At 42.2% G+C, this 26,655-nt stretch overlaps 2 protein-coding genes across 24 annotated transcripts in view; both read left to right on the top strand.

The window, feature by feature from the left end:
- ASB15 (ankyrin repeat and SOCS box containing 15) overlaps nt 1-11,077 on the top strand; it is a 63,610-nt gene extending 52,533 nt beyond the window's left edge. For 15 of the 23 annotated variants that reach the window (XM_049093486.1, XM_049093481.1, XM_049093480.1 and 12 more), the window contains 2 exons: nt 2,634-2,802; nt 10,881-11,072. In XM_049093486.1, the coding sequence (XP_048949443.1) occupies nt 2,634-2,802; nt 10,881-11,022 (311 nt within the window). In that variant the 3' untranslated portion in view covers nt 11,023-11,072. Of the gene's footprint in view, nt 1-2,633; nt 5,388-10,880 lie in introns of those variants that run through there. The other 8 variants (XM_049093496.1, XM_049093497.1, XM_049093495.1 and 5 more) reach the window with 7 other exon arrangements.
- Nucleotides 11,078-18,001: 6,924 nt separating this feature from the next.
- On the top strand, nt 18,002-26,093 carry LMOD2 (leiomodin 2). Its single transcript, XM_025471518.3, has 3 exons — nt 18,002-18,447; nt 23,582-25,015; nt 25,724-26,093. The coding sequence occupies exons 1-3, from the start codon at nt 18,175-18,177 to the stop codon at nt 25,748-25,750; spliced, it is 1,734 nt and encodes a 577-aa protein (XP_025327303.1). The 5' UTR covers nt 18,002-18,174; the 3' UTR covers nt 25,751-26,093.
- The last annotated feature ends 562 nt before the right edge of the window (nt 26,094-26,655 follow it).

Below are 26,655 nucleotides of genomic sequence, written 5' to 3'. Positions count from 1 at the left end.
GAATATCCCTAGACTGTGGTCTTGAATTACCATTTCCTAGGGGGGAAAAAAAAAGGATGATTTCAGGTCTCAGGAAGGAATGTGCAAGATGAGCCTGGAATATCTGTCATTCTACATTGAGAAGAAACTCTCAAAGACTACCAGAGCATGCCAAAAGAATTCAGGAGCCAACCTGAAGAGGCTCCTAGTGGCCAAAGATGGGATAATTAAGCCACCAAAGGGTAATTATTTCAGTGAATTGAAACCAATTAAATATGCTTAAATACGGTATTTTAAAAATCATTCAGCTCTAGAGAATAAGAAAATCAATTTGTTATCTTGAAATTAATAAAGGAGGAGATTTAAGCATTTATTCTACTTTACCTATATGATTTGTGCCACTTATAACCAAAGAGTAGATGAGCAAAAGCATCCCTTTATAAAAGTATTCCAAATAATAAATGAAAAAAATGATATCATTATATGTCATCATTTTGCAGCTACCAGTCAGATAATGATGTAGTCATTGAGCATCAGATGCTCCTAATATCTCATTATGTGGTCCTTGATGAAAGAACACGGCACTAGCTATAGTTTTGCAAAAGAGATCAAACTTGAGTCTGCAAGTCTTTGGATCTAGCTATCAATTTGCAAGAAATAGAAATGGCAGTGAAACGTGGAACTACACCATGAAAAGGCAATCAGTAAAATTTAGGCTATGGAAAACTGCAGGGCTTTTTGGTTATTTAAAGATTAACTGAAAGAAAGAGAAGGGGATGAAGAGATGAACCAAAAGAAAGAGAAGAGGATGAAGAGATGAACCTGTGGATCAGGAGACTTAAAGAGCCTATCAAATTTTTTAGAAATATTGTCAGCACAATAGTGGAGGGATAGCACACTTAGATGTTGAAGCTCTAAAGGAAGTGATTACTTGGGGCACTGGCCTAGTTCAGTCAGTAGAGCCTGCAACTCTTGATCTAGGGTTGTAAGTTCGAGCCCGGTGCTGGGTGTAGAGATTACTTAAAAAAAAAAAAAAAAATCTTAAAAAATTAATAAAAAATAAAGGAAGTGATTATCATAAAAGTCAGAATAGTGGTAACTTATAGGGGAGGAAGGAAGGAAGATTGCAATAGATTGTGGAGGGAATTCTGGGACGGCTGGGAAAATTCATCTATTTACAGCCTGGGAGGTGATTACAGATGTTCATCTCATAATCACTAATATGAGATTCACTCATGAAGCCATAGGTGTGTGTAGCTGTGTTACAGTAAAAATGTTAAAACATTTTGGAGATTGTAAGAGGAAAAACTAACCCCAAGATCTTTAAGATGTGAATTGCCCAAAGTTCTGTAACTAGAAAACAACAAGGCACATTTGAAACCCCTGTCTTACTTCAAACCACTCTCTCCAATACCACTATGATTCCTGTCCATAGGCAGAACAGAGGTTGCTTCTAACTGGTGATTAATCATCCATATGTTTTTATCACAAAAGAATCACCAATTGTGATGACTGTAGCAAGGCAAATCTAAGGAAGAAGACCAGGAAGGTGTTTTGTTGTTTGAATCATCCATTCATGCATCTGGAATGGAAGTCAGTTGAATGCTGTGAGCATGGTTAACCACTGGATGTCAGGATTCCTCCAGACATATGTAAGACGATATAGTTTTAAAGAAGAAAATAAATGTAATTTTTTAAAGATGGTCTTATTTGACTATTTCAACAACAATAATTTTGCCTCCATAGTTTTTAAAAAACGTTGCTTTACTTTTTTAAGAAGATAATTTGTTTATAATCACAAAGGCACTGGAAATATGATGTTTTTTATTACTGAGTTGAGTGATAGTTCACGATTGAGGGGTTACAAAGTGCCAACCAGGTTTCTAATACTTCACATAAGTTAATTTATTTTATCTTCAAACAACTCTACAAGGTAGGTCCCATTGTTATCCACATTTCACAGGTGAGAACACTGAGATCCAGAGGTTAAGTTCAAGATCACACAGATACTAAGTGGAGCCAGGATTTAAATCCATGCCAACAGTCCAAAGCCCACAACTAAAACCATGTCCTCTGCTGCCTTTTCACTAGCTCATACTACGAGATAATATATCAGTGTTGAAATATAGATAAAAAGTTGTGAATAAATCCAATATCAGATATTTAAGTAATGTTAGATTTTTTTTTGAAAATATAAAATGTTTAGGTGTCAGGTGCTGAAATAAACCTAAGATTGAATAATTTCCATCACATTTCCTAGATAATTATGCATCAGAAAGATTGGTAGACGAGAGGGGAAGTAAATAAATAAAACTCCATAGTACTCAATTCTAAAAAATAAATAGAAGTGAGCAGTTGCTTTCTTAAGTCAAATTCCATTCATTCATTTAACATATCCGGGCTGAACACCAGGATGAGCCAGGCTCTTCCTGACACTGGGAAAAGCAAAATGTTTGTCTTCATGGAGACTGCATTTTGGAGGAGAGGTCTGGGATGCTTAATTTGCACCTTGAATTTCTTTTAAAATTGCCAGTTGCTAATACTTGTTTTTTTCAGAATGACATTTTTAATACTATTCTAAAACAGTCTGTATCTTACAAGTCAATCTACTAATATTGTCTTTATTTTTTGCTTATTTTTTCCCAACATTTTAGAGAATCCTTGCTCATTGAAGCATTTGTGCCGGTTAAAAATTCGAAGGCTTATGGGACTCCAGCGACTCTGCCAGCCAGCCTCAATGGAGAAGCTCCATCTACCACCAACCATCCAAAGATACATATTATTTAAAGAGTATGATCTCTATGGACAAGAGCTAAATTTGCCGTGAGTTTAAAAATAATATTTTTAATGTGATTTAAAAGATATTTTAAAATGGGATTCATTCAGAATTTCGTGGAATCGTTTTACATTCTTAAGGGTGTTTAAATCCATTAACAATTTTATAACAATACATCTTTAAAGACCTAATTCACATAGCGATTTTTTAAGCTGGTCAATATTTGGTATCTGAATTTCTATTAATTATCTTCACTTCCAGCAAGTCTTCAAATTCTTCCTATCAGGTGTCTCCTACAATATCCATCTCTCCTGTGTTTATAAAACAAAGAACCACTTTCTCAAAACCACATCTCCAAGCAGTTGCGGGTTCTTTCCCTTCTTTTCCACCCACACTGCATGAAAGCGCTCCTTCCTGCCTACAGATGCACACACTATCCTCTGGCTTCAGCTCCCTCCACAGCCTCTCAAGGTCTTTGACAACTGGCTCGTTGCTAATTTCAATGAGCTTTCCTCTGTCCTTTCAGCTGATTTCTGCAGCATCTGGCACTGCTGTCTGCTCCCTCCTTGAAATGGTTTTGCCTTTGTTTTCAGGACACCTTGCTCTCTTGGCTCTCTTCCCACCTCCCGGACCGACTGCGTGTCTCTGGCTTCTTTCTGTGTTGCTTATCTCCTGCCAACCCGTCAGTATATGTCTTAAGTCCTGTTTTCTTCTTATGCTATGTTATCTGAGAGAAATGTAATCCATGTCTATGGTTTCAAAATTTATTGCCTAGAAAATTTATATCTGAAGTTCAACTCTTTCTCTCATCCTATGTAAACAAGTATTGTAATGGACTTTTAAACACAAAGGCACCTCAAACTCAACATGTCCTCAAATGAACTCACTACCTTCCTCCACAATAAGGCTCCTTTCTAGCTTAGCTCACTAGTTAAGCCCAAGTATCGTCAGTTTCCTAAGGAAAAACCTGGACGTCAGCCCTGATCATCCTATTTTTCTTATCCAATGTAACAAATCACCACATCCTGGTTAAGTTTGTCCCTTGAAGACATTTTCTACTCAATCTTACTGATTTCGCCCTAATTCTAGCTATTATCTTCTTTTTTCCTGGGGTACTATAACTCTGCGTAACTGGCCTGCCTTCTTGCTCTCTTGTTCCATTTAACACACATTCTACACACAACATCCCAGAGTGATCTTTTAGAAATCTAAGTAGGGATTCACTCCCCTGCTTAAAATCATTCCCATTGCTCTTAGGATAAAGTCCAAAGTTCTTCCTGGCCTTTCCAGATCTAAATCCCTGCCTTCCTCCTTAGCTCTATCTCTTGACCTCTCCCTCACCCCGCTCCTTTAACCATATAAAACACCTGCTAGAAGTTCTATTCTTCAAAGAGTGATTCCTAGGTTTACAGATTTTATACACCTATAGTTGTAGTTTTTGTTTTTCTAATTTAAAAATAGGTTCATCTATTTTTTTTAAATCTATCACCTACTGTCACTGTCATTTCATAAAAGAGGGGCCATCTTAATACCAGAAAACCAGTTGGTCCTGAACCCAATTATTAAAATTGAATGACTTTAGCTTTGAAAAGATCTACCACACTGTCTTCATTTCCCCATTAATGGATGAAAATTTCACTCTGGCCCAACAAATATCTGAGGTCCTTTGTTTGGGAGCTACTGTTGTAGAAATAGACCATATTCTCTTATACCTTAGGATCTTTGCTTTTTTTTTCTCTCTCTCTCTGCCTGGAATCCTCTTTCCATCTCCTTCTTCCCCTCCCACCTCTTCTCCATGTCTCAGCTTAGATGATCCTTCCCATAGAATGGGAGGCCCCACCACAGACTTCTCAGGCTGTATTACAGGTGCCCATGTTCTCATCTGCCTGCCCCAGTAGACTATTAGCTCTACGAGGTCAGGGGCTAGGTCTGTTTTCCAATGTTTTCTTGGAGCTAAACACATTCCCTAGAGCACAGAGAAAGTTCAGTAATTATTTGTTGAATATACTGAATGAGAAATTTTGTGTAAGACCCAGACAAAAATAATCAGTAACCTCATCACTATCATGGTAAACTGATAGTTCTGAATCTGTGAATTGGTTACGTAACCTTAATCATGTAATTATTTAGATTTGCTTTTCTTCAATTTTAGTAATGTGTTTTCCTTACATTTATTTTTATCATTAGAGTTACTTTATTTTTCCAATGGTGATACCTGATTGGTTTGTGAATGTTTCAAATTGTATTATTTAGCTTTAGTTATCTTTAAAAGATAAATAAACATGAAAAAAAAAAAACCTGTACAACTAGAGCTATAGTGTCAACTTCCTGAATTCCCTAGAGGATAATATTTTTATATAAATTGAACTGTAAGTATTTAATTCAAACTATAATGTTTTGTGTATGGCATTGCACGATTCCTCTATTGTTCTCCTAATTGTGGCTAAAAAGCATTATTATCTGTAAGTGTTGCTCTAAGTAAATAGAAACCTCAATACTGGGGATGTAAGTCTGCTATGTGATATTTCAGATATTAAATAAACTAAGGCATTGGCATTTTATTTAATGGATTTTTGTGTAAGTACATTCAAAGATATTGCTTCGGATATTAAATAAAATCTAGTACACTGAAGCTGTGACATTTTTAATGTATTTTATGTAAATATATTCATGAAATATTTGTATGTAAAGGTACAAGTTCATAGTGTATGTTATCAGTTTTATAAGTCGTTCTTCTGATACTTGTGAAGCAGGAGATACACAATCACTATATCTGAAATGGATTTAATCTTTTTTCTTATATTTTGAAGTTTCCAAATAGTGCTTTTGCTTTTGAGTGGGCTGAGTGGTAAGGGGAACTAATTTCTATGTAATCAGGACTTTTTCTCCTAGAATATGTCATTTTATCAAGGAAAGGGCAACAGATGCTTCTCCCCACTGAGGCTTAGGAAAAGCCAGCCATTGTACAGTGGTACGCGTTGAGCCACTGTGGTGGAATCACCATGATAGAGTTTTGATGACGTTGCCCCATGCTGCCAATATGTGCATGAGGTCACTGTGGATTTTTTTTTTTTTTTTTTTTGTATCCTACGGAGAGCCTGAATGGAAAGAAGTAGCTCTGTCCTCTCATCTGAGTGTGATTTGTTTAGTTTTTCCGTAGGCAATCTTTAAAGAGTATTTCTGTTTCTGACTTAAAATAATTTTATGAACACATGAAAACCAAGTGCCGCCTGAAGAACGTGATTCAGTCATTTCAGTCGGTCACAGGACATGTTTCTAGGCAATAGGATGACAGTGCAAAAGATGTGAGGAGTGTGCTAAGCAAACATTCATGGTTAACACTGCCTTTGATACAGGCTTTTGAAAAATCAGTACGTGTGTGTCAGACAGCATGGAAACTACAAAAAAAGATGGAGTCTTTTATGACACAGTGAGCACACGCAAGCCTTGTCATTGACCTTTTGCCACACATTACTACCCAAATTTTGGTTTCAAGTCACATTATTCTCATGTATATAGTCACCTTCCAAGTCAGAAATTATTTAGAACATATAAAAACTCTAAGCTGCTTCATGTTTTTTATGAGCCAAAAATGAAACACTATATGCATATCAGTACTTCCATACACACAGAGAGCATAGACATGACATATATACATATATTACACATACATTGGTGAACTGTAGTATAGCATTTTAGCAGTGCCATATAGTGCAGGAGGTGAAAATACATACTTTATAGCCAAGTAGACCTGAGTTTGAACCAATTATTAGCTGCCTGATCTTGAATTGGACATGAGATAATTATATAAACACTGTATCTAATATCGAGCGAGTGCATGTGAAACCAGTGTTCTCACCATTATCACGACATAGCGGTGGTGCCCCTGCCAGAATTGCAAAAGCAAAGAAACTTGGTTTTATGATGTCTGCAGATTGTCATGCTTATGTGTGAAAATATGAAAAATAATGTTAGAATGTATACGGCATCTCATTATCATTTATAAATACTTTGAGAAAATTGACGGAATGAAAAGAGCAGAGGATTGTCCCAAGCATATAAAACCCCACCTCTGCTTTTGCTAGTAAATCCCTCATCACCAATTGTTGAAAAAGGAAGGCTTCTCAGGGGAGAAGATGTGTAGAAGGAATACTTATTTGACCTCAGTGGCCTGTGTTTTGCAACCTCAGGGAGTGCTAGAGATGTCTGGGGATTTGCTGTTTTTGGAAGGGGACAGTCTAGTAATTTGAATCTGGGCACTGGGAGCGCCTGAGTTCTAATATCAGATTGGCTAGTGATTCTACCAGAGGCACTTGACGGGTACTCACATTCTGTGCTTGAGATTCCAGTAAACTGGGAACAGCCATTTCTCTGGCCTTGGATGTCTTCCATCCCAGATCTCGCAATGAGATTTAAGATAAAACTTCTTGGAAGCAGCCCACAGTGTTGAATAAGGTAGAAGGTGTGGAGGGCGCTAAATGTGGTACTTACCTTGGGATGGAGTGGGTGTGAGATACCAGTATCCGGTTCTTTCTGTTTGAAGTAAAGTCGGCACTGGCTTCTCAAGGAAAGTATTTTCTTCATGTTTTGTAGAAGTCAAATAACTAGACATGACATTCAGTGGTCAACAATCTATGTTCCTGAATGTCTGAATGCCTGTAAAGATACAGTTACCCCAATTGGTTTAATATTGTTTCAATGAAGTGACAATTCTAATCCCCTTTGACTGGAGGATGGTAACATTTGCTTAGGTTTGACTCCTGGCAAGGCCCTCAGCCCAGCTCAGCTCTGCCCCCAGACCCTTCATCAGGGTTCTGCTCTGCACAGTTACCTGAAGTACCCAAGAAGCTATATTGAATTATGGATTGGAGGCTTCCCTGATTAAACCTGAACTTCTGTTTTACTGAGTCCAACTTCTACAGTGATTCTAGCATAGCTGCAGATTTTCTCTTCAACAAGAAACAAAACCTTTTGTTTGACAATCAAAAGTAAGGTTTAGAATGCAAGTAAATTTAAGAGAAGTGGAATGATATTTAAAACCTTTCTCAACAACAGGCTTTAGTAAGGAAAAGATGGTGAGAATCCCAAGTCTATAGAAGGAAACACTAAATATTTCCTGTAGCTCAAAAGTTTAATCATTCATTCTATGAATGTGGAAAGACTCTTGAGAAACAGCTCATTTATTTTAATACATTCTAGAAAGACGACTTTAATAACAACGGCTTTCACTTGTTCTGTGTTTTACAGCTCACAAAGCATTCCACATACAGCATCTTGCTTGATTCTTACAATGATTTCAGGAGCAGGAAAGGGATGGTATTAACCATTTGCACAAAGGAAAACAATCTTACAGTTAACTAAGGTAGTAAACACCAGAGCTGAGACACCTGAAACTCCTGTCCAAATCCCAAGCTCTTACCACCCCATCATTTTTAGTTCAGATTAGGAGAGCATTGTCCAAAACAGCCAAAAAGTGCAATCTAAATGTCCATAAACTGATGAATGAATAAATACAATATGGTATATGGTATACCTATACAATGGGATACTATTTAGCAACACACTACAACATGGATGAATCTGAAAAACAGTAGGTTAGGTTAAAGAAGTCAGACACAAAAGAACACTATTGTATGATTCCAAGTGTATACAATGCCCCGACAAAACAATATATTGAGACAGAAAACAGATCAGTGGTTGCCTGGGTTGGAGGTGGGAACAAAAATTGACTGCACATGGGATCTTTGTGGGATACTGGAAATGTTCTAACTGTACAACTTGATAAATTTACTGAAAACCATCATTGAACTTTATGCTTACAGTGAGTGAATTTTATGGCATATAAAAGAAACTGAATAAATTGCTTTTTAAAAACAGGAGGCGCACATCTCTCCCTGACAGGCGATGCCGTGTTTACAATCTCACTGAGGTAGCTCAGCTAAACAATGGAATCATCTGGCTCAGAGGGAAGCACTTGGTTCTTGTGCTAGCAGCACATGATTTATTAGTTTTGTTCTGCTGATAAGACCATTAAAAGCAGATGACACAGCATTCAAGGGCAGTGCTATGCTTGCTACCTTCCTTCACCAGTCTGACTGGCCCTCAACCCAGGCAAATGTAGCCTTTCTGCCAACCTCTGACATTGCATGCTGATCGTAATACGACTTTCCCATCTCTTATTATTGTTGTTGTTGTAGTTGTTGTTGTTGCTACTTATAAAACATATAGAAACATACAGATTGGAGAACTAAAGATGAAGGTTTCCTATTCTGCTGGGGGCATGAATTGGCCAGGAATCATGTTGCCATTGGGCTGGGTCTTTTGTAACACCCTTGAAAACTAGCTCTGATTCTCTGGGGAGCCACAGCGGAAAGGGGAACAGGGTAAAGGGGCTGTGGCATTTGGCAATGAGAGAAGACAAATTTTCAAAAGGTGGTGAATCTCAAGAACACAGGGCCATCTCTGGAGGTAAAAGTCACTGAGGAACTGTGAGTCTGTGAAAGGACAGTGCCTTTGGGTTTCATGATAAAATTGCAAATGCAACAGCTCAGTAGCCAGATAGCAGCTCTCCAGCATTAAGTGTCCTGTTACAGGGTATACCGAGTCCCCATATTCCTGGACTTTCACTCTGAATTTATTCTTTAGCCCCTCTTCATAGCAGGATGTCAGCTTTTCTACCCTTTAAGACACCACTACCCTGCAGGACTCAGAGTCCAGGATCAGGACAGTGGGCTTGAACCTGAGCCGGGAGCCATCCCAAGGGAAAGATCCATGTCTTGGGAGCAGGCCCTCCATGCACATCCTTCTTCCTGATATCACAGTGAACAAATCTGTCCAAAACAGTAATGTAAACACTCGAGGTAACAAATAACTAATTGCTGGAATGAATGGGAGCTTCAGACCTTCCAGGACACCCCAGGTTCAAATTCCTTTATCAGAACTTTATATAATATATAGCCAATCTGCTCTTGTTTCACAAGTGGAATTCCACACTCACGATCTGCAGCTTAAAATGAAAGACCTGACAAAGTTCAGCTCCTCATTCCTCACTTTGGAATTTTTTTCTGGAAATCAGTTTTTATCTTCACGGTTTTCACATTATCCATGCATCTGTCCATCTGCTTGCATGGGACACATTTTTACATGTCTGAATTAGTTCAACAAACGAAAACTGAACCTCCTCTACATAAGGCAAAGCATCAGATGCTCTATCAAAAATTTCTGTCTTTCATCCCATCTGTCTTTCATTTGGGTACATTTTAAAATGACAAATGAGTAAATCTCAAAATGAGAAGCAGCTTGGACTTCTGGTACATAACCACAATTACCACTCTCTGGCTGGGTATGCCTCAAGATCAAGAGATTTTTGGAACCTCTCAGGGCCTCAGAACCCACTTCCACCCTTTGTAAAGTGGTAGTGATAGTATCTATTTCACCAAGCGCTGCATTACACACAGTAAGTGGTAGCTACACACAATGATGACATGGAGATCATAGTAGTACATAAGACTGCCTGGCACATTGTATGTGAAAGCATTCTGCGAACAACAAACGTTATACAGTTGCAAGACAACATTTTTATAAATAGCACTAATAATTTTCAATTTGATTCATGGTTACTACCATAGGCAGGCACAGCTTGGAGATCTGCTTAGCTGCCAGGCCTCAGAGCGAAGACTTGATAAGGGTAGCGCCAGTTCTCATCTGAACCCTGTGGCCTGTTTGGTTGTTGTGTGTCCAGAGCCTGACCTTTGCCTGACATTCCCCCAGGAGCTATGTGAGACGCTTCTAACAGACAGGCGGTAAAGTCAGATGCTCCACTTTCTTAGGGTTCATTACATTAGTTCAGCAGCTTTGTGACAAACTGTCTGCAGGAAATGTTGAAAACCACAATCCTTCTGTGTAAGTGGGAAATATGTTAGATCTCATTCAGAAACGAATTTTGCACCTGTACATTGAAAGGAATTAGATAAGCCTTTAGAAAGGTAGGGGGGAGGCAGGGGTAGAGGAAGGGTAAAAGTGAGGAAACATTTGTTAGCAGTAGATAGATCCTTGACATTTGCAAGAATAAGAGAATTTCCAGTTTCCCAATTTTGCAAATGACACTAACACATAGGATTTCCAGGTTTCCTCATCGGCAAATTGAAGACAATTTAAACAAGAAAGGTACTCATGAAATGAGCAAGAATGCCATCATGAAATACAAACACTTCTGTGTCCAGCTGGGCTTGTTCATTGGTTGGAGACCAAACTCAGGAGATGACTGACCATAAAGCAGGAGCTTCTGGGCCCATGTGAGTATTGGGGTTTACAGGAGTAGCAGGGTGCTGTGGGGGCGGGGCAGGGGAGCTGAGAAGCTGGGTTACAATTAGGCCACCCTTCTCTATAAGCATTTTTGGTAAACTGCTTAAGGGACCTCAGAAGAAAGAAACTTAAATCACCTAAGACCTAGTAGCTTGTCATGATTCTATTATTGTTTTAAATATAGCTTCACTTTGATAACTAATTCTGTAGTTACAGTTTTAAAATATCATTCTTAAAGAGGCTCTTAAAGAGTCTTAACACTGTATAATCTTCAAGCTCTGTAAGACTCAAATCTGCTCCTGCTTATACAGTAATTCATCTGGCTTGGTTTTTATACATACTTCTCGAACACCTTATAACTATACTAAGCCTTGGTGACAGTGAATGGGGTAGGCACCGCCTTCAGAATATGCCTTCAGGGCAAAGACCAATTTGAAAGGAGCCATCCCAAGTGGGATGCCGCATGGAATGCAGTTTGTGGGAGCTGGGAAAACTAACTGGCCTCCAGCATCATCAGAAGCCTCTCCTTGGGAGTGTTAGGTAAGACCAGAGCCTGGTAGAAGAAGTAAAGGCATTCCAGGCACAGCAGGCAGCATGGACAATGCTTGGGGACAATGGAGCAAGTGTGGGTGGGCTCAGAAGCACAATGTGAGTGTTGTAGGAAGTGACCCCAATGGCAAGTTGTGATGTAACCAGGGCCTGGTCCTGGAGGAGACACAGAGCACATTAAAGATCTCAAGGACAGTGGGAGCCAGTCAAGGATTTTAAGCAGAGAATGACCCAAGGAGATTTGTGTTTTTAAAAAGTTACTCTGGGGATTCCTGGGTGGCTCAGTGGTCGAGCATCTGCCTTTGGCTCAGGTCATGATCCCAGGGTCCTAGGATCGAATCCCACATTGGGCACACCACAGGAAGCCTGCTTCTCCCTCTGACGGTCTCTGTCTGTCTGTGTGTGTGTGTGTCTCTCTTGAATAAAGAAATAAAATCTAAAAATAAATAAATAAAAAAGTTACTCTGTTAAAAGTAGACTTCTCTTGATGAGCACAACGAGTAATGTTCAGTTACTGAATCACTATATTGTACACCTGAAACTAATATAACACTATAAGTGAACTAAACTGGAATTTTTTTAAAAAATTACTCTATATTGTGAAAAAGGGGAAAATGTCAGTCTTCCAAGAAAATGAGGACAGCAAGACTCAAGTTCAGACAGAGGAGAATAGTCAGAAATGAAGCAGGGGATTCAAGGGTTGTTTAACGTCCAAGAGTCCAGGCTTGTGATTGAACATACCCATGGTGGCAAGAGAGGGAGCCAAAAGGTAACACACAGGCTCCAGCAATTGAGGGGGTAGGGATGCCACTCGCAGAAATGTGGAAGTCTGCATGTGGGGTAGGGGAAGCCGAAAGAGGGAAATCAAAGTATTAATTTGGGGCAGGTTGAGTGTTAGGTGCAGGCAAGGCATCTAAATGCAGATCGGTTTTAGCTCAATAGAATAACACGTCATTGTAAAGCTGGACCTTTCATATCACTGAAACTACTCCTATTAAATCTGAGACTGAACAGGGCCTCTTGCAGAATAAAACAAAGGACCTGGAGATATGAGATTTTTCTTAAAAAGGAGATTCATATAATACATTCATTTAACTCTGTTGTGTGGTTATAAATAGAAATACCTATATATTTTGAAATACAAACAATTCCTGAAATTACCAAATTCTTCCTGAAGTTTGGAAGGTTTTTTTTTTTTAAGATTTTATTTATTTGAGAAAGAGAGAGTGTGGGAGCACCAGCAGGAGGAGGGGCAGAGGGAGAAGTAGAAGCAGACTCCCCTCTGAGCAGGGAGCCCAATGCGGGGCTCAATCCCAGGACCCTGAGATCATGACCCGAGCTGCAGGCAGACGCTTAACCAACTGAGCCACCCAGGCACCCCTGAAACTTGGAGGTTAAAACAGAAATAATTGGTAGAGCCTCACAACACTTCCAAACATTGAGAGCCAAAAGCACATAAACCACAGGCAAAGTAATTAATTCCAGCCACGCAGAGTGTTAGGCTGACGTAGTTATTACTCACGAGAGGAGGTAGGAGGTCTCCGATGACTGCCTATAAACACTATTTACTCAAATACCAGGTCTGCCGGCAGGGCGGGTATTACAGAGTTTTGAAGGTGCTGATGAGTTTTACTTCTGTTGAGTTTCCATTAATATTAAGATACTTGCTGGGATTAACTGTTGCCTGTGTTGAAGAGGTCCAACTATAGCTAGGGAAACACTGAAGTTTTCCATTTAACAGTAGATGATAACAAAGTCCAAAACTCCTTGACATGGCCTTTGAAGTAAAAAGTGTTCAACATCTATATGCATCTACCATGATGCTAGTGGCTGTTAAAAACAAGAAGAAGAGGAGGAGGAGGAGGAGGAGGAGGAGGAAGAGGAGGAGGAGGAGGAGATTGAGGGGCAAGATACCAAGGCATTCTATTGGAAATAGTACATGAGCCAGAGTCCGTTTCTGCCCATCCCTACCTCCTCCCCACCCCTATGTGGAACACCGCCCCAGGTTTTATTTTTCTGTTTGCTTTCCTACCCCTTTGCGTTTGCTTAGAGGCTATCTCTGCCTGGAAAGCTCTTTATCAGCTTCTGTGCCTTCTCCAACTCCACCCACGTGGCTGCGTTGCTTCTTCATCTGTACTCCATGTCTCTCCTTTTACTGGCACGGTGACTGAGCTGTCACTGCACTGTGTTACTGTCAGCTGTGTGCCTCTCCCCCAGGAGTGTGAACTCCTGAGGGTAGGGACCAGATCAATTTCTATTTTTCTGTGTGTATTCCTAGCTTCCAGCACAGTACCTATCTACACAGCAGACACTTGGTAATGTGTATGGAATAAACAAACAAACAAACAAACAAACAAACAAATGATAGCATTTTGAAGAGGAAACCAAAAGAGAAAAGATTGAAAGAGGAAACTCTGTTTTCACTAAAAGGAAATTGCCAATATAATGTGAAATCGTGTATATCTAATTGTGAATCGAAAACCATAAAAATAATACTCCCCAAAATAGGTATTTTTTTTTAACAAAAGATGCTAATTGTCAAAGGGCTTGGATATTATTGACTCTAAAAGCAATTCTACCCCAAAACACAATGTAATCAAGCGGGGAAAAAATCCTGAAATAGAAAATGCTGACGCCTAGAACACATTTGATTGGATTTTTTTTTCCTCAAGGGAAAAGGTCTTTTTTCCTCAAAGTGGATAAAGTTGCAAAGAAATTTAAATTTCTCATACTTAAGTCTGGCCAGGCCCAGTGGCTATGTTTAATTGCTCAGCAGAGTTTCATCCAATGGATTTCAAGTTTGTGGAGAATACTTAGAGAGGGGTCCAGTGAACTAAGATTACCCATGAGTTGTAATTATGATGGCAATCAGAGTGATTTGTAACATATGTACTAGGATATCTAAGGACCATTGTTCTGAAGGTACTGTCCTTGAGAAGCCATAATTTTTTTCCAGTGATGCTGTTACAGGGCAAAACTCTTCCAGATTCATTTCCAAAGTCATGTGTCAGCCATCCAAGATTTGAGAGAAGAAACTCACATAAGACTAAATGTATTCTGGGTTGTTCCAATGAGAACACTAAACTATCTGGGGTGATTTTTCAAGAGATCAGTTTCAACGCAATAGAAAAAAAATTTTTTTTAAAGATTTGACCAATCCAACAATGAACTGGATATTTCCTAATGTATAATTTTCACTGCAAGTGTTCAAGTAAACCCTCGATAACCACTTAAAGAAGTGATGAAGAGAGGATTAATGTATTTCAAAGCCCCTTTGAAAGCTGAGAACCTGTGATTCCAAGAATATCTGGGTAATTATTTTATAGTCACACTAAATGTATATTACAGTCTGCATGCATCAAGCCAGGTGTGTGCTCAAACATCACCTTGTTACAGAGATCTTTATCTATATGAAATATTACACACACACCCCGTCTCCTTTCTTCTCTCTTTCTTTCTCACCTTCTCTCTTTCTTTCTCTCTTTCTCCTTCTATTTCTCTCCATAGAGCTTTGGTCTGATATGTTTTGTATTTATTTATTTATTTGTATATTGTTTCCCCTGACTAAAGAATGTAAGCTCCACGAAGGAAGGGATTTGGTTTGTTTTCTTTACTGCTCTAACCCCAGCACCTAAACTGGAATCTGTCATAAAGTGTGTGTTTAATATATTATCAAATTAAAATACTACTAAAATGTTACAGAAAAATTACACACGTGAGAGAGACAGTGAGAGGAAGGAATGAAGAGAGCAAAAGCCATAATTCCACTATTTTGGGGTACATAATTATAGACTCTTTGTAGTTTCTTCTCATCTCTTTGCTTTCAAAGAAGTTTTTATATAGTTGTAATCATCATTCATCGTTTTACCTAAAACATTTTATACAGCTGAAAAATTCTCATCTCATTCACCAAATGTGACTTATAGTGATTTGATGTCATTTCCAAAAACCAAACCCATTTTCACATTAAAAACAGATATGTAGGGATCCCTGGGTGGCCCAGCGGTTTAGCGCCTGCCTTTGGCCCAGGGCGCGATCCTGGAAACCCGGGATCGAATCCCACGTCGGGCTCCCGGTGCATGGAGCCTGCTTCTCCCTCTGCCTATGCCTCTGCCTCTCTCTCTGTGTGTGACTATCATGAATAAATAAATAAATAAAATCTTAAAAAAAAAGATATGTGACCAGTAAGGCTACACAAAAGACATATGCCACAGCCCAAAGAAAACCAACAAACTCACTATTTCTAATTTCATAATCATCTCATCAGTATCATTGAAAAGAGTCATAGTTATTTTTGGAGGCAGAATAGCATCATGAGCTAAGATCATCATAGCCAAAACACTCTTGAAAAAAAAAAAAAAGAAGTTGGAGGACTTATACCTCCTGATTTCAACATGGACTACAAAGCTATAGCAATTAAGACAATGTGGTATCAGCATAAAAAATAAACACATAGATCCACAGAACAGAAGTGACTCTCCTGAAACAAGCCCTTATATTATGGCCAATTAATTTTCCACAAAGGCAGCCACGCACTTCAGTAGGGGAAAGTATAGCCTTTTTCCCAAAGAGATGCTAAGCCAATTGGATGTCTGTATGCAAAAAGATGAATTTAGGCCCCTACGTTACACACATGCAAATATAAGGTGATATGGGTAACAGACTTAATTATGAACACCTAAAACTGTAGAACTCTCAGAAGGAAAACTAGGAATGACTTGGATTAGGAAAATATGTCTTAGCTGTAACACCAAGAATTCAAGTGGTAAATGAAGAAAATTGATAAATTGGACTTCATCAAAATTAAAAACATTCACTCTTCAAAAGACACCAGTAGACAACTCAAAATTGCAGAATGGAAGAAAATACCTACAAAGCATATACTTGCTACAGTCCAGAATATATTCTAGAACTCTTACAGGCCAATAAGAAGAAGATGATTGAATTTAAAATGAGTGTAAGATTTGTTCCAAAAAAATTTTATCAAAGGAGATACGGACACATGAAATGATGCCCAACATCACTAGTTATGGGAGGAATGAAAATTAAAACTGCAGTGAGATATATTTCACACCCACTAAAATTAGGCTATAATCAGAAAGATGGGCAGGAACAAATTAGGATGTGGACAGTCCGGAACTGATGTCATTGCTGATAGGAACGTAAATGGGACAGCCATTTTGGAAAACAGTTTGGCAACTTCTTGAAGAGTTAGATTTAAATGTGCCCTTTAACGAAGCAGTTCCTCCATTATGTAGCTACCCAGGAGAAATGAAAACATACGGCTACACAAAGACTTTCATGTAAATGTTCACAGCATTATCTGTAACAACCCAAACCTGGAAACAACCCCAATATTCACCAACTCCTGAATGTAATAAACAAAATATGGTATATTGCACGTGTTAATAAGTGTATACTTTTATGCACACACATCTGAACAGCTCTTTATCTATCTGTATGCTAAGATGATACATGGATGAAAACCTGTAAATCATTTATATATTTTTCACACTCAAAAGAATACAGACGTATATATAATCGCATGTTAGAATCTCTTCAGTTTTCAGCCCAGATACAAATCTGGGTTCAAATTCTAGTTCCACCACTTTTTTAGCTCTGTGGCCGTGGGCTAGTTACTTAAGCTCTCTGTTTCTGTACTAATAAAATAAGGATGATGATATACACCTCACAGGACTGTGGCATTAAATGCAATAAAATATATAAAATGCTTAGCACTAATAAGCCATACCCAGTATTATTATTTGTCTTTTTGGAGTTTTATCTTCAAATCTAATTGTTTACTAATACTCTCAGCTGAGGAGAAGGAAGCCATTTCATGAGTGGAGAAAGCCACTTCTGTACGTCTAGCTGTCTGACTTCAAAGTTTTCACTTAAACTCTCAGAGCTTCAGTTTCCAAAATCTGTAAAGGAGGACAATCACCTCGCAGGACTTGTTATGATTGGTGCCTTGTAAACTGCAAAATACAATATAAGTTTAAAGGTGCTGTATTATTACAGCCTTCTGCTACCATCACTGCCACCCACAGTATGTTTCTGGAAGAACCCGAATAACCACTCATAACAGAGTGATGTATAGTCATTTCTCAACCTCTGAGACTATATATAATCAAAGGATCTTTTCATGGCCGTGGTGGTGGTAGCGAGTCCTTTTCAAAATAAGTCTTATGCCCCTGTTGTTTGAATACAAAGTGAGGACTGTGTTACTCCCTATCTGAAGCACTCTCTGCCTGTCCTCATGAGCTATCGGGCTCAGCTAAATATGTCCCTGGCCAGTATGTTAATAATCCCCACTGGTTCTGAGACCTCCATCCACCGCCGATGTGACATTCTTTGTGTTCAAATGTCTAGCTGACGTCTGCTGCTTAAAACAGCCCATGCTTTCACCCCCTCTCTGCATTGTCACGGCCCTGTCTCACCGCTCTTAAAAGGCCACTCCTGGCTCCAGTTGCCGACCAGCCTGCCCACTTGCCTCCCGGCCTGCCTGCCGGCTGCCTCGGATGCCTGCCTCTTCCAGTTCCGTGGGGGTCTAACAAGGCAGGACCATGTCTACCTTTGGCTACAGGAGAGGACTTAGCAAATATGAATCCATCGACGAGGATGAACTTCTGGCTTCCCTGTCAGCTGAGGAGCTGAAGGAGCTAGAGAGGGAGCTGGAAGACATTGAACCCGATCACAGCCTGCCCGTGGGGCTAAGGCAAAAGAGTCTGACCGAGAAAACCCCCACGGGGACGTTCAGCAGAGAGGCACTGATGGCCTATTGGGAAAAGGAGTCCCAAAAACTCCTGGAGAAGGAGAGGCTGGGGGAGTGTGGAAAGGTAGGCTCTCGGGTTTTTCCTTAGCGGCTCCCACCCTCGGTCCCCCCACCCCCAACCCAGGAACCTGTTTTCCGTAACTTTACATCCTGCTTCACTTGCCTTTTCTCATAACCCATTTGCACCTGCTACTGAAAGATTCCTCAGGAGCACCCCCCACCCCCACCCCGGTGGATCAAAGTATGTAAAACTCTTAGCTGGGATCCTCTGAGTGACTTTAATCAATAAGGATGGAAAATAATCCACAAGCAAGACATGGGTTTAGATATATTGCCAAACATAAGTCTAATTTAGGCTGTAAGTTGCTAATGCGGCATAGTATCTGTGACTGTATATATATAGAGAGAGAGAAAGAAAGAGGGAGAGAGAAAGACATATGTATACATATATGTGTGTAAAGACAGAAGTGATTATACTCTGGTTGCTTTTTCTGTGAGGGTGGCCACAGTAAAAATAATTCTTTGACTTCCAACACCAAGAAGTGAGCGGAGGTGGAAAGGACATGGCAATGAGAGCCGGTTGTTAGGCCTTGAACAGGGAGTCATCTCTGCAGAGTTCTCTTTTCTATCCATCCATCGAGGGAGTTGAATCCAGGGTTTCTTTTGTAAATCAAGAACCCCTTTGAGATTTTGATAAGTTAGGGGCCTTCTCCTTAAGAAAGGTGTGCTTGTGCATACATACACAAACTTTTACATGGAATTTCAAAATGGCAACACACATCCTGACGCCCACCTGAGGAACCCATGTTAGGCACACCTGGTAGGTGACCGCTAAGATTCGTTTCTACTTTATAATGGTGACTCTGAGACCAGGAAATGTTCTTCTACTAAAGCTCAGGTCTGTTAAGTTTTGTTTTCTGCCCAGGAAACAGTTCCTTTGAATTTTAGGTTACTTAAAGTTACTTTGAATTTGCCTAATAAGTCATTATCAGAAGAAAGTTCAAAAGACTATGTTCTGGGAAAATAGTAATGGCAATAACAATGTTAATACTGTATAATAAAGTCCTGAATTTGTGTGAGAACACAGGTCAGGAGCAACGGTTTAAAACCTCCACTAGAATCATCTAAAATCAAAATGGCCCGAAGCCAATGGCAAGACTTCCACAGTACTAATCTAGGCACTGTTAGATGATCTTGATGATAGGGTGTGTGGGCCACATTTGTAGCAAGATATGTGTGAGCCTTGTTCATGTCAATCATCACGGGAAGGGCCACTGGGATCAGGCCAGGGTCTGCCAAGGCCACGGTGGCTGTCTGCACTGGGGGCAGAAGGGCTGGGGGGAGGCTGGAATTGGGCTGGTCAGTTCCTCCACAACCATGATTCTTAGAGGTCTCTTTTTTTTTTTTTTTCCTGATGTGAGAATATGTGTCAAAAGTCTGACAAAATATGTAAAACATAACATTTTTGTTATGGTCCTTAAAGAATTTCCTTGATAAAAAGATGAAAATTGCCACAGAATATTCAGGAGAGACTGCCATCGTAGCAGTAACCCAGCAAAGGCATTTTCACGTCTTAGTGTCTTGAGATCAGTGGGAGATCAAGGGCAAAGCTTGTTGTCAGTCATGACGGGATGCATCCTGATACTGCCAAAGGTTTTGCTGATCCCTGCCAATGTCTTATCAGCTCAATTAGAGAGGCTGTGTGTTGATGAACTTTGATTCCTTTCTCCGGAGTTAACTTTTCTCCCACTGCACTCTCCCAGCTGGCCAGCTGTCTCTGTAGTCACAAGGAGTGCTGAGCAGAAGCCTGGGGATAGAGGGTGTAAACTCATCCCCACCACAGGACAAAGCTCAAGGCAGCTGGCGGGTGGGTGGGGGCTGGAGTGGCCATATAAGGGAAGAGCAGTGCAGAACGGACCAGGAGAAGGAAATGAGGGTCTTTGTTATAAGGCTATTGGCTCTGTAAAGACTTACAAAAATCATGTTCAGTGCCTATTGAATGATGGACTGTGCCCCTGTGGGTCCACACAAATTATGCTCCCTTAAGCTCCAAGGGGCCTTGGAGACCAGAGGGTCTGGCTCCCCTAACTTGAGTATCTGCTGGGTGACAGGCAGAGGGGCCAGTGAGTTCACTCCAAGATTACAGGGAATTGTCACCTTCTGCACATGAGAACTGAGATGAGGGGAGGTTAAGAAATTGAGTTGAAGTGAACAGTTTATAAGGAGAGCAGACATTCAAACGAAGGTCTGCTGGTGCCGAGATTGCCATTCTCAAAATGTCGGTGCCCAACCCTTCAGCATCACCTGGGAATTTCTCAGAAGTACTCATTCTCGGGCTCCCCCAGGCCTCCGGGGAGTGGGGCCCAGCATTCTGTGGTCTCACGAGCCCCCAGGGGTGATTATGACACACACTACAGTTAAGGACCACGCAACTGTACCATGGCTTCTCTGAGACTTCTCAGAGCTTTACCAACTTGACTACACAGTCAACCAGCTCTTCCGGGGTAGACTCAGAACCCAAAATCAAGCACTCTCCCCTCCTTGTTTATATGATGATGCCAGGGAGGTGATCAGGAGACACGGTTGGCCACCCATTCTTGTTGCCTTATATATTCCCTAAGAGGGTCAACATTTGCTTTCTCTGTACTCACCCCTCAGGCCGCACCCCATCCCCGCCCTCCCACCCCCATTCTCACAAGGATCAAGGTTAACTCCAGAGCAGTGGCAGATAGCAGACCTGAAACAGTACAGTCAGTCCAAATGCCAGATAATACAGGAAGTAGGCAAAGCCTGCTTTTTCACATCCTCTTATTTCCCTCTCTAGATATTCTGGTATCCTCCTAGATGTCCCCCACCTGGGGCAGCTAGCCATCCCAGATTGTCTGGGACTATTCAGGCTTAAGAACTACAAATCCTGCACCCTGGGAAACCCCACAGTCCCAGGCAAGCCAGCACAGTCACCCACCTAGCCCTGGCCTTGTCCTGACTCTCAGTGGCTGGTAGCCAATGTCCATTTAGATCCGTTCAGTCAACAAATATTTATAGAACCCCTACTACATGTTCAACACTGTGCTAGGTGAACCAACCAGACACGATCCTTGTCCTCACCCAAATAACAATCTTTTGGGAAAATGACAAACAAGTAATTAAAATAGGTACCTATTTAGTGGGGGAAGTAGAATGCCACATATGATGAAGAATATGAGGAGATAATGTGAGGAGGCGTCAAAGAAGGCTTTCTGGAAAAAAGTGTCATTTGGATGTTACATGACAACTCATCGCTGGATAACAGTTGCAGATATTGTCTCTTCAGACACGTTTTGAGGGAAAAACATCTCTTGAAACCGGAGCCCAAAGGTCTTTTAAAAAGCAAAGGGGATAAAATTTAATAGTGGCATGAAAGGCAATATATCTTAGATTTTGAGACAGGTAAGTCTCTTTTCTCCAAATATTGAAACAGCTAGAACTTCACACAAACACACGGCATGCACGCACTATCCCCCTTCCTCCTGCTCCTGAAGAAGTGAGTAAACAGAGACCAACCAACCATCCCAGGAGCGGCTGACCCCTGCCCCAGGCCATCACTTGGTGCCTGCCACTCCAAACAAGTGGATAACTGGAGGCTGTTTTGTGGTAGCAACTGGGCAAACAAACCTGGAGACACGGTACAGTGTTTTCCAAAGCTCATTCCACATGTCTCAGGCAGCAGAAGCCCTGGGTGTTAAAAAAAAAAAAAAAGTTGCCAATGTAGAGGGAATGACCTAGGCTTTGGGGAAAAGGGAAGGATTGAGGCTTTAGAGGAGATAAAAGAAAGGACTAAACAGATGGCATTAGGGGAAATTCGACTCTATCAGCAATTTCCAGAATTCTTTTTTTTATCAGAAAAGATGAAAGAAAGAAAGAAAGAAAGAAAGAAAGAAAGAAAGAAAGAAAGAAAGAAAGAAAGAAGAAAGAAAGAAAGAAAAAGGAAGGAAGGAAGGAAGGAAGGAAGGAAGGAAGGAAGGAAGGAAGGAAGGAAGGGTGGGTGGGTGGGTCACTCGGCATTTTAGTACAAAGTCTCTTAAGCAGGAAAAAAGACAGAATTAAGGCTGTGTATGCCTGAAAGTCTTTCATAATTGATACATGGTAAATAATTGAAGACCATCAGGCCGGGGCAATGGCTTGCCTCAAGATTTCCTACTGGTCTCTGCTGTTTCATGCTATGGTTAGAATCTGGCTAGTGCCAGGGGCGATTATCTTTCCCACCCCGTGTCTCCCGCAGTCCGTCTCATTTAACCCTGCGCTAGCTAGCGTGAGATCTCGAGTCAATGTGCAGCAAAGGGTGACCTGAATGTTTTCCTGCGGAGCTAGGTTGTGACCTGCTGCTGCCATGAGCAAATGGCCCCCCTGCCCCCTGGGCTTCCCTTGCCACAGCAGCAACAGAGACAGCCGCAGCTCTCAGCTGGTTGGGGGGGGGGGGGTGTCTCTGAGACCCCGAGCCAGGCTCTACCCCAGAGGCACATTAATGTTGGAGAAACGAAGGACGCCCACACAAGCCATCGACCAAGGGCACAGAGCACTCGGCGACTGTCCCAGCTGCTACGGGAGGCAAATTTGAGGCAGAATTTCCGAACTTTAAAAAAGGGAGTCCATTTACATGTTGTGTATTTTTGTTGCCATTTGTTCATTAGAGATGGAGAAATAAGGAAGGACCGAGGAGGGATTCCAGAAGGGAGGGCTGGATTTGCTCAATTCTAAGCAGACAGGGAGTCAGGGAGTTCTGACCAAGTGGTTAAGAGAATGGAAAATGGACCAAGGGTTTTCCAAAGCTGAAGTTCCCACTCGTTTGTTCAAACCGGCAAAAACGATTGCAAATGTCAACATAATACGCAGAATTCTGGATATTTATTCCTCAGGAAAGAAAAATGTTTGCCTGCAAACGACTGTTGAAAGTTCTGCAGCGAAGGGCTTACCCTGCTGGCCCCAACCAGGGAGCTCGGAGGCCAGAGACCAACCTTTGCCTTACCTGCTTCTGTGTTCTTTGCCACGCGTCATTTCCCTTTTTTATTTCCCAGGGATACAGTCGGCGTAGAAACACCGTTTGGGTTGTAGATGTGAAAAGTAGTGATTTCACAGGTCGCAAAAATCATGCGTTACTTTTGTGAGTCTAAAAACCCGGTGCTTAGAAATGACCGAGTTGACGCTGTCGTGCTCTCCAGGTGGCCGAGGAAGAGGACAAAGATGAGAGCGAGGAGGAGCTGGTGTTCACGGAGACTAACAGCGAGGTTTCCGAGGAGGTGTACACCGAGGAGGAGGACGAGGAGGACGAGGAGGACGAGGAGCACGAGGAGCACGAGGAGCGCGAGGGCCGCGAGGGGCACGAGGGGCGGCAGGGGGGCGGGGAGCAGGGAACAGCGGAAAAGGAGAAAAGCATCAACGGAACGGCCAGTCCCGGAAGCGGAAGCGGCAGCGGCAGCGGAAGCGGAAGCGGCGGCGGCGGTTCTGACAACGCCAGGCCACAGACGTTCCGAAGCCAAATAGAGAACGTCCATCTGACCAACGGCCACGGTGGGGGGAACGCGGAGCCCCCGGCGGCCGCTCACCCCTGCGGGAACCCCACGGCGATCGAGGAGACCCTGGAGAAGATCCGGAACAACGACCCCGACACCACGGAGGTCAACCTGAACAACATCGAGAACATCGCGCCGCAGACCCTCGCCCGCTTCGCCGCCGCGCTCGCGGCCAACACGGCGGTGAGGACCTTCAGCCTCGCCAACACGCGCGCCGACGACAGCGCCGCCGCCGCCATCGCCGAGATGCTGCGGGTCAACCGGCACATCACCAGCGTCAACGTGGAGTCCAACTTCCTCACGGGCAAGGGCGTCCTGGCCCTCATGAGGGCCCTGCAGCACAACACGGTGCTCACCGAGCTGCGCTTCCACAACCAGCGCCACATCCTGGGCAGCCAGGTGGAGATGGAGATCGTCAAGCTGCTCAGGGACAACACGACGCTGCTGAGGCTGGGCTACCACTTCGAGCTCCCGGGACCAAGAATGAGCATGACGAGCCTCCTCACGAGAAATATGGATAAACAGAGGCAGAAACGGAGGCAGGAGCAAAAACAGCAAGAGGGCTGCGACGGGGGAGCCAACCTGAGGACCAAAGTCTGGCAAAGGGGAACCCCTGGCTCTTCACCCTATGCGTCTCCCAGGGGCTCTCCCTGGTCATCCCCCAAACTCCCCGCGAAAGGCCACTCGGCGGCGGCGGCGAGGCGGCCTGCGTCCCCCGCGGCGCCCCCCGCGCCCCCGCCGCCCCCGCCCCCGCCGCCCCCGCAGAAGCTGCCGCCGCCCCCGCCGCCGCCCCCGCCGCCGCCCCCGCCGCCCCCGGAGAAGAAACTGATCACGCGAAACATCGCAGAAGTCATCCGACAACAGGAGAGCGCCCAGCGGGCGTTACAGAATGGACAGAAAAAGAAAAAAGGGAAGAAGGTTAAGAAGCAACCAAACAATATCCTAAAGGAGATCAAAAATTCCCTGAGGTCAGTGCAAGAAAAGAAAGCGGAAGAGAGTTCCCGCCCTTCTACGCCCCTGAGGTCAGCTCACGAGAACCTCATGGAAGCTATTCGGGGAAGCAGCATCAAGCAGCTGAGGCGGGTAAGTCAGCCCCGGGGCGGCTTGGGGGCGCACGTGCAGTAAGTGACTGAGCCTCGGTGGCTCGAGGTCACGGGGATGGGGGGGGGGGGCTCTAGAAATGTTGAGCGATGAATGTTTAAGATATTTTGGTGTGCAGGAGCAAGCCTCCAGGCCTGGAGCGCGAGGAGCAGGTCATCAGGGAGCACGTTTCCAACGTCTGAGAAGGGCGCCTGGGCCACCTTCTCAGCACCTCGGTTCTGGAAGGGCCAGGCCGATTTTAAGACACTCCGGCATGTGAACATCCTGATTTCCTTAATAAGAAAATTGGGGAATAGGATTTACATTCCGAAACAGAGTCATCACTTGGCAAAAATTTTACCGCAGAAGTTGCAAGTGATTTACAACCTCATTTATTTTTTTTAAAGATTTTATTTATTTATTCATGATAGACATAGAGAGAGGCAGAGACAGGGAGCCCGATGCGGGACTCAATCCCGGGACTCCAGGATCGCGCCCTGGGCCAAAGGCAGGCGCCATACCGCTGCGCCACCCAGGGGTCCCTACAACCTCGTTATGTTACACGGTCTGAGTATCGAGTATCACACGGCAGTGATCGGTCTGTCCGATCCGAGTTTGTCTCAGAGGATCCTGCTAGAGACACGCCCTACAGATATTTTTCACTTTCTCATTTGTGTTGTTTTACTGAAAGAAAATCCCCTATTTTTATAGGTGGAAGTTCCAGAAGCTCTGCGATAAAAACATGATCTTTAGAAGAGGATGAAGAATCATTCGATGGTATTAAATAAGATGCATTGTGAGATGTTTCTATGATCCCTTCTTCAATTTGAAATGTTTCCTGACTTTAATAATAGCCTTACCCGTTAATCCCAGAAAAGAATTTTAAGAAACAATCGGCATGTTTCTTCTGTAAATATGAAAATAAACTACTTTTTTTTTATGTTATGAGATTTGTGTTGGCAAAAAGCGGTTTATTTAAAGATGCGCTTATATCTCTGGATATGCTGATAACTCCGAGCTGTAATGAGTTAATGAAATGTGCTGTTATTTTTGTAATCCCAATAAATTTGGATTGAAGTTTTTTGGTTTTTTTTTTTTTTTTTTAAGAACAAACCAGTTTTTGTGTGTGTGAGTTGATACATCTGTCAGGTATGTATGTAACATTGCCAAATATTACAACTATTACATTCTCACCCTAAAAGGGTTTGGGTCCTTAGCATTTTCCTTTCTTTGTTGTTTTCATGTCTAAGAAAATTCAATCAGAGCTCTTTCTAAAAAGTCTGAAATAAAAATTTTCCTAAAAGTCTTCTTGGCAGTGAGGTAAAAGCTCTAGAAGACCCCAAAGTGGCTGCTATCATCGTGGATGCATTGATACTAGACCCAGGGTGTCAGCTGACACCCCCACATTCCCCGAAAGGCTGATTTGTACCCAGGAGTCAACTGAATATTTACAACTATTTCGGGAAGAAAAAAAAAAAAATAAAGGAAAGCTTCTTGGTAGAAGAAATAGTGTTCGGGGAATTCCTAGAACATAAGCCCTGAATTCAGAGCTATCTTGTGGCTGATACTAAAGGCTCCCTGCTCAAGTCTCCCTTTGAACTCTCCTTAGTCCGGTGGGCCTCCGCCGTCTTCTGCCCTACACA

This window comes from Canis lupus, chromosome 14 (assembly GCF_003254725.2).
Source record: "Canis lupus dingo isolate Sandy chromosome 14, ASM325472v2, whole genome shotgun sequence".
In the NCBI taxonomy this organism is placed as follows: Eukaryota; Metazoa; Chordata; class Mammalia; order Carnivora; family Canidae; genus Canis; species Canis lupus.
The sequence above is the reverse complement of the archived record's forward strand: the minus strand, read 5'-3'. Positions and strand labels throughout refer to the sequence as shown.

Excerpts from the sequence above, each read along its gene's own strand:
- LMOD2 (XM_025471518.3), top strand. The coding sequence starts at position 18,175 with ATGTCTACCTTTGGCTACAGGAGAGGACTTAGCAAATATGAATCCATC. Across the intron at positions 18,448-23,581 it reads GGCTGGGGGAGTGTGGAAAG|GTGGCCGAGGAAGAGGACAA; the intron begins GTAGGCTCTCGG and ends CGTGCTCTCCAG. Across the intron at positions 25,016-25,723 it reads GCATCAAGCAGCTGAGGCGG|GTGGAAGTTCCAGAAGCTCT; the intron begins GTAAGTCAGCCC and ends CTATTTTTATAG.